Genomic DNA, 7,188 nt, shown 5'->3' on the forward strand with positions numbered 1-7,188 from the left:
CGGTGGCCACGGGCCCTGTCCGCAGAGCTGGGCGAACACACGAGCCGCAGCTTCGTCTTCCATCTTTCAGTTTACAGTTGACGAATGTCGCACGAATGAGACGTTGTCATTTGAAACTTGTGCTTTTCAGGCGCACGGTTTACTGAACGGGCCTCGTTTCCGTCTGTCAGCTTTTCCCGTTGGAAGGAACAGAGGCTCACGCGAGCAGACTCGTAGCACGGGGCCCATGTCATGAAGACGCACAGACGAAAAGGAGGCCTGTCACTCCGAGGCGAGACCGTGCCGGGGGACTTGGCCCCAGGCCCGCCCTTCCTGGGCCTGCGATCCGGGCCCGTACAGGTGGCTTCGCTACGCTCTGCTTTCTGCCCCTGTAAACTCCTGCGTTAGGCAGCTCAGATTAGTAAGTTCCGTTTTTCCCGCTGGGCCAGAGAGCTATGGGTACTCGCAGCCTGGCCTTGCTCGAGGTGGTGGGGGGTTGGGGAGATGGGGTCAAGTTCAAGTCACAAAATACACGCTGCTCCAAAGGCAGGCCCGGGGTCTCGGGGAGGGTGGTCGTGTGCCAGGCGATGACCACGCGGAGCTTCGCGAGGATCCGGGGCGGGGAGTCATTTCTCCCTCCTGAGTTCTGGTGTCACTTAACAAGCCTCAGGCGGTCAAGAGGTTACGTGCTCCCTTTAATTCTGGAAGGTGTGACCTTGTGCTAGCTCAGGGGTCTGCTCCCTCAGCCCAAGTCTCGGCAACCCGCCCGTTCGGTCACGGGAATGGCCGGGCTGGGCAAAGCGCCTCCCGCGGTGGCTTCGGAGCTGAGACACACGACGTTCTGAGCAACAAGGAGCCCGTGTCCTCCAGACGTTGTCGCTCTGCCGGCAAGCCCGCACTCTTCTGCCCAAGTTGCCAGCGAGGGGTCCCCCAGCAAGGGGGCGAGGGGCGGCGGGAGGGGGCAAGGCCAGGAGCCCAGAGACAGAGGGACGCTTTCCACGCTTGCTCTGCGTTGTCTGAATTTAATAACAGGAAATGCGTGTCTGCCTAATTCCAGAAACGGGGGGAAAGGAAGGGAAGAAACGATCTGCCCCAGGCTGAGCGGGATGCGCCTTCTCCTCATGGCTTGGCTGCCGGCCGCCCGCCGGCCATCCCCTCTGCCGGGCTCACCGTGCCCCTCGGTGTCCTCCAGGTGTCCTTGAAGGCCTCCATCCTCGCCGGGGACTGTGCCACCGCCGCTGCCATCGTGTTTCTGAGCGACCGGCTCCTGTACGGGCTCGACTTGTCCTCCCAGCTCCTGCAGGTGGCCAAGGGGCTGCACAGGCTGTGGCCGGACATGCCGATGGCCCCGCAGGTAGTCATCCGCCAGGCCCGAGTGGCGGTCAACGCAGGTAGGTGCCCTCCCGTGGGGGTGGGGGCCAGAGCCTTCCAGCACCAGCGCAAATGGCCAGATTAGAGTCCCCCCCGTCCCTCGGCTGCCCTGTCCCCTTCTGCAGAGCCACCTGGCCATGCTAGCAACAGAGCTGGCAGACCCCTGCAGCAATCCCAGGCTCTGTCACCCTCGCGACACCGGGCTGTACCCGCTGGGCCTTAAACGGTCCCCGTGTCCCTCTGTCACTGTGAATGAAACGAGAAGGGAAGCTGAGGCTGACTAGGGCGTGGCGGCCGGGAGGGGCACAGCGGAGGCTGCGTCCAGAACTGCGGTGTCTCCTTCCCGGGACGTGCTGTCCCGTCTCCAGGCGTGAGGACGAAGGCGGCGATGGACGGCAAGCTGCCTCCCCAGGGAGAGAAGCGGAGCGTTCGAACCGTGTCGGCCGTCGTTACTGCGTTGCTAACTCTGGTCTTTAAGGGGTTCAAACAGCTTCACTTCATTTCCTTTGAAAAGGAACCGCACTGACCGCGCTGGGCGTGGCAGTGGCTGCGGGCGGAGCTGGCAGGGCGGGCGGCGACGGGCGTTTCCAAAGCCAGAGTCCGTTCCCTCTCGAGACCTTGCGGCTGCGCCGAGTCCTGTCAGTTACTCTTCCAGCGTAACTGGGGACAGAGTTGAACCTGGGAAAGCGTCTCCTGTCAAATGTCCCGGATGTGGGACACTTTATAATGTTCAACCTAACAACCAGTGCTCCTTCTGAAGGTGTGGGGGGCCGTGCGGGGTGAGCCGAGTGCCCACGGCCCCGAGGTACAGAGAACTTCAGGAGGGGACTGGCCTGGCAGGTGACAGCAAGGCCACTGTCACCAAGGTGGACGGCGTAGGAGTGAGGGGCAGATGCTAGTGAAGAGGTGCCAGGGGTCCCAGGCCAGGCCGTGAGGGGCTTAGCGGCTCCCGGGGGGAGGGGGCAGGGGAGTGGACGACTGCATCCCCCCGATGGACAAACGGCCGGAAGTTCAGCCTCCCGTGCGGTGGGAGCCAACGTGAGCAAGAGAGTCAGAAGGAGCCTCCCCAGGCCCTGAACGCTCCCTAACAGCACGTCGCCCCCCCAGGTCCGCTTTTGCCTTGTGAGCCGTGTCTGCAGTGGGCGGAGCCTTCCGTGGCCGGCCACCCCCGTCTCAGGCCCGGCCACCCCCGCCTCAGGCCCTGCCATCCCCTTCCTCTCCCTGTTACCCGTGATGCAGCTGTTCATCTTAAATGTTCCCAAGAGAGGCCGCGGTCCCTGTGGGACGTGTAGCCCGTGGAGCAGGCACTGCTGCTGCTGCTCAGAGCTTGTGCTCAGAGCTGAGCGCGTGGCATTCGGTGGCTTCTTTTCAGGGAAACTTTTGAAGGCCGAGTACATCCTGAGCCGTCTGATCAGCGACAATGGAGCGACAGGTGAGCTGGCTCCCACCCTGCCAGAGTGCCGGCCCGCAGACGGCCAGTGACCCAGAACCACCGGGCATGGACATCCCCAGGGCTGGAACAGGCCTGCCGCCGGCGGACGGCATGGCTTTGGCCAGGCTGTTGACTTTATGTCTCCATTTTCTCTGCTTAGAAACAAAACAAAACACAACAGCCGAGCCTTCTCGTACCCACTGTGTCCCGTGGGGAGTGTCACTAACACGCAGTGTGAGAGCAGGTGACGGGCCCCAGGAGCAGCCTCCCGGGGAGCTGGGCGCTCAGGAGGGTGCGCGCAGGGCTGCATGGGTTCAAACAGTTTGGAAATACATTTGGCTCCATAAGAACTGTAACAAAAAAGGATTTTTGACGTTTAATCACATGTGAAAGGGAGCAGCTCCTAACGGTTAGGTTGGAAGTGACCGAAGCCTCCAGACAACTTGTCTGACTTTCTGGGTATTTAACTCAAATACCCAAGTTTCCCAAAATTTGACTTTCATTTCCAGCAGACCTTCAGGCTCAGGGTGCTGGGTGAAGGCCCACGTGCCTTGGCACCTGCGGACATCGCCAGGGTGAGAGGGCGTGTGGGGTACAAACACTGACCACACACCCTCGTTTGTGGCTGCCCTCACTGACACACAGCACACCCACTTCCCGTCCTCCACGCCCTACACACGCACGCACACATGCACAAACACGTGCACACACAAACATGCACACGCACGCACACACAAAACATGCAAATGTGCACACACATGCACACACACAAACACATGCACATGTAAACATGCACACATGCACAAACATGTGCACACACATGCACACACACCGAACATGCACACCAAACACACACAAACACACAAACACATGCATACACAAACATGCCGACATGCACACACACCGAACATGCACACCAAACACACAAACACACAAACACATGCATACACAAACATGCCGACATGCACACACAAACACACACGTGCACAAACACATGCATGTACAAACATGCACACACAAACCCATGCACAAATGCACGCACACGCACACACGCACACACAAATGTGCACACAAACATGCACACATATGGATTCAAAGCTAAGGCAAAAGCAGAGGGTCACGTGACAATAAAGAGGGGGTGTGTCAGTGAGTGACTCCACCACTGGCAGTTTCCGGCACCGCCTCCCCCACACCCTGGCCCTCTCTCCGCTACCAGGTCTCTGCAGGAGGTGCGACCGTGAGCACAGGGCAGGGGCCTTGCCGACCCTGGTGCAGTGTGCCCATGGGTCCTGACACCCAGACCAGCCGAGTGGGGGTGGGCCGGGTCCCGCCCTCCTGAGACAGCCAGGCGGCAGGGGCATGGACACAGTGGGCTCGCCAACCTGCGAGGCCTCGGGCAGAGGCACTGAGGCTGAGACCTGGGCGAGGGGGAGGGTGGTGGCCTCTGGGGCAGAGGCCACGCAGGGTCAAGCCACTGCCAGAAGGGGCTTGGGGTCAGCGCGGCGGGCACGGGGCAGGGAGCGGGCCGGGAGCGGGCACGCCCTTCCCAGGGGACCTCGGGCCTCACTGAGCGCGGCGGTGTCTGTGCGGTGTGCACTCTCGGGGGCAGCTGTGAGCATCGCTTTAGTTCAGCAGCTGCTCCTGCGACAGCTCAGGCCAAAGTGCTTCTCGTCCCTCTTTCGCCGCAGGCACCTGGCTGTACAGAAGGGAGAGTGACAAGGTCCTCGTGCAGTCGGTCTGCATCCAGATCAGGGGGCAGATCCTGCAGAAGCTCGGTGCGCCCCTCACGCCTGCCCCCGAGCCCCGGAGGTCGCCTGCGAGGCCTCACCCGGATCTGCGGGCCGAGTCTGGCTCACACTGTGACGCCTACTTCCGTTAGGGTGCACGCTGAAACTTAGGTCCCGACGAAACCTTTTCCAGTCGAGTTCCGTAAAAGAAACTTAGCTCTGTCTATTGTGGCTGTTAACCGTGGGGTTCCCGCGGTTGCCTCTGGCAGCTGGCTCTGCCTTGGGCAGGACTCCACGTGAGCGGTGACACCTGCTCTAAAGCAGCCCTAACACCTCACCTGCCTGAAAGATCTTCGGAGTTTTTCAAGCGGTTTACAGGACCCTAAGTGTACTTTAACGTGCAAACTAAAGTCCCTGAAGATAACAGAGGGTGGGAATCACGGTCTGTGTGGATGAGGGGGGCGATTATCTGTGTATTAGTCTACACCACACGTCACACACAATCGCTCTTCCTGCTTCCCCACGAGAGCGGGAATTGTCCGTGTTCGACCCGCTGGACGCGGACTGCTGGTGGCTGTCCGTCTGACCCGGCCCCCCGTTTTCTGACAGGCTCTAGTGTTAGTTTTCCAAACCGTTTTCCGTCGGGAGGGGGAAGCCGTAGCCGCGGACCGCTCCGCCCTTCTCTTCCAGGGATGTGGTGCGAGGCGGCGGAGCTGGTCTGGGCCTCGATCGTGGGTTATCTGACGCTCCCTCAGCTGGATAAAAAGGTCGGTGTCGCGCCTTCTTCCTTCCTCCCTGCGTTCGTCTTGGGTGGTCGTCCCCACGGCACAATTCCGTTTACCGCTCAGCAGCTTCGTTGGTCCCACTGTCATCGCTTCCGCGTGGGCACAGGGCTGGGAGCGGTTGATGGCTTCCCCTGTGACGGCTCTGCCCTCGCTTAGAGCCGGAGTCCTGGCACGCATCTCGTGTTTCTGTGTTTATCTCTGAGTAGCTGCTGGCAGACTCACTCGGGGCGAGCCATCCACCCGTTTGGTTGTACGCGTAGCCCTTGCATGATTCCACAGCAAAGCTGAGACGCCAGGTCGCTCCCCTGTAAAATCCTTTCCCCGGGTAAGTGAGCGGATTCCAGTTCTGCGCCCGGGAAAGTGAGCAGCGGTGGCGGCGGTCCTGCTTGGTGCGCCCATGCCCTGTGACGCGTGGGCACTCCCCGTGGCCGAAGCACCCGGCGGTCACGCTGTGTCTGCGAGCTGGGCCGACGCCGGTGGAATGCGGGGACTCCCGCCGAGGCCACTACGGGACGGTGTGTCTCCACGAGGCCGGTGTCCTCAGGAAGCAGTGGTCTCTCAAGCCGTGTGGCATCCAATTTACTGTGGTGACCCGTGTCACCGTCACAATGATAACAGCGGGGGTTTGTGTGGGGGCTGGTCGTGGCCCGTAAGCTGTGAGCTGAGAGCGACGACCGGCCGAGAATCCAGTCTGTCGTTTGTGTTCACCTCCAGGGCATCTCCATGTCCCTCGGGATCCTGGCAGACATCTTTATTTCCATGAGCAAGAAAGATTATGAGAAGTTTAAAAGCAACGCGCAGATGGACTTGGTAATTATCACCTGCCAGACCACGGTACAGAGTGGCAGCGCCCGTAGACTGTCGGTCTCGTCCCCACTGCACAGGGCGTCCCCTCTCAAGTGGTGTCAGCAATCGTGGGGACAGTTCCTACGTGTCCTGTTGGCTTTACTAGTCCAGCACCTGGCACAGAACCGGCACAGGGAGGGTACTCAACGAACGACAGGCAAAGGAACGAATGACAGCATCAAAGTGATAGATTCTGTGCACGCCAAGTACTTCCTTTCAAAGTATCACAAAATCTAATTTTCTCACTTGGGCCATCTCAATGACAAAGGGGTAATAATTGTAAGACTTTAATTATCATCTGTTTAAATCAGAGCATCAGTCACTTGTCCAGGCTCTTATGCTTAATAGCAATGGTCGCTAATGTTTATACGCTGCTTTACAATCAGAAAGTATCTGTGTACGTGCGCATGATCCATGTAAAATCCTGTGAGGGAGACAGAGCAGAATGTGTCAGTCGCATTTCAGAGAAAAGTGGACTGGGGTCCAGGGAAGCGGCGTGAGCCCCGCAGTCTGCAGAGCCAGTGAGAAAGCAGGCTGGGAGCAGAAACCACACAATGCCACGTCGTGGAGCAGAGTTGCCACTAGTAATCCGACCCTTAGCACAACCGTCAGACAGACACAGAAGAGGGTCATGTCCCTTGTTCAGAGGCGTTGTGTCCGGCCGCTGTTTAAAATCTCAAGCTTCCTTGCCACAGGACCTCCCTGACCCCTCCCACCTCACTGGACTCTGGAACACGGGTGGCCATCTCGCTTATTTTGTAAATCAGCAGTCCCCTCCCCCGACAGAAGGCAGGCCCACTGCAGGCTGACCGCCTGTCGCCAGCATGGCCAGGACAGTGCCTGGTGCGCGGGTTCTTAGTCACATTCTTAGATGAATAACCACATCTTAATTGCTGCAAAATCATAAATTAGAAGGTTCTTTGCCAAGAATAATTCATGAATCAGTTATTCTGGGTATGAAATGTGCGGGGTTCCTGTGACCCACACATCTCCCCCGCCTCCTGGGCCTTGGGGGAATAGGGGGTGGGGTGCCGGCGGGTTTGGGGGT

At 59.4% G+C, this 7,188-nt stretch overlaps 1 protein-coding gene across 1 annotated transcript in view; it reads left to right on the plus strand.

The window, feature by feature from the left end:
- Positions 1-7,188, plus strand: part of ALPK1 (alpha kinase 1) — a 61,547-nt gene that overhangs the window by 42,222 nt on the left and 12,137 nt on the right. The window contains exons 6-10 of the mRNA XM_025050915.1: positions 1,172-1,370; positions 2,723-2,782; positions 4,471-4,557; positions 5,200-5,276; positions 6,009-6,104. Coding sequence (XP_024906683.1) covers positions 1,172-1,370; positions 2,723-2,782; positions 4,471-4,557; positions 5,200-5,276; positions 6,009-6,104 — 519 coding nt within the window. The remainder of the gene's footprint in view (positions 1-1,171; positions 1,371-2,722; positions 2,783-4,470; positions 4,558-5,199; positions 5,277-6,008; positions 6,105-7,188) is intronic.

This window comes from Pteropus alecto, unplaced genomic scaffold (genome assembly GCF_000325575.1).
Source record: "Pteropus alecto unplaced genomic scaffold, ASM32557v1 scaffold17, whole genome shotgun sequence".
NCBI lineage: Eukaryota > Metazoa > Chordata > Mammalia > Chiroptera > Pteropodidae > Pteropus > Pteropus alecto.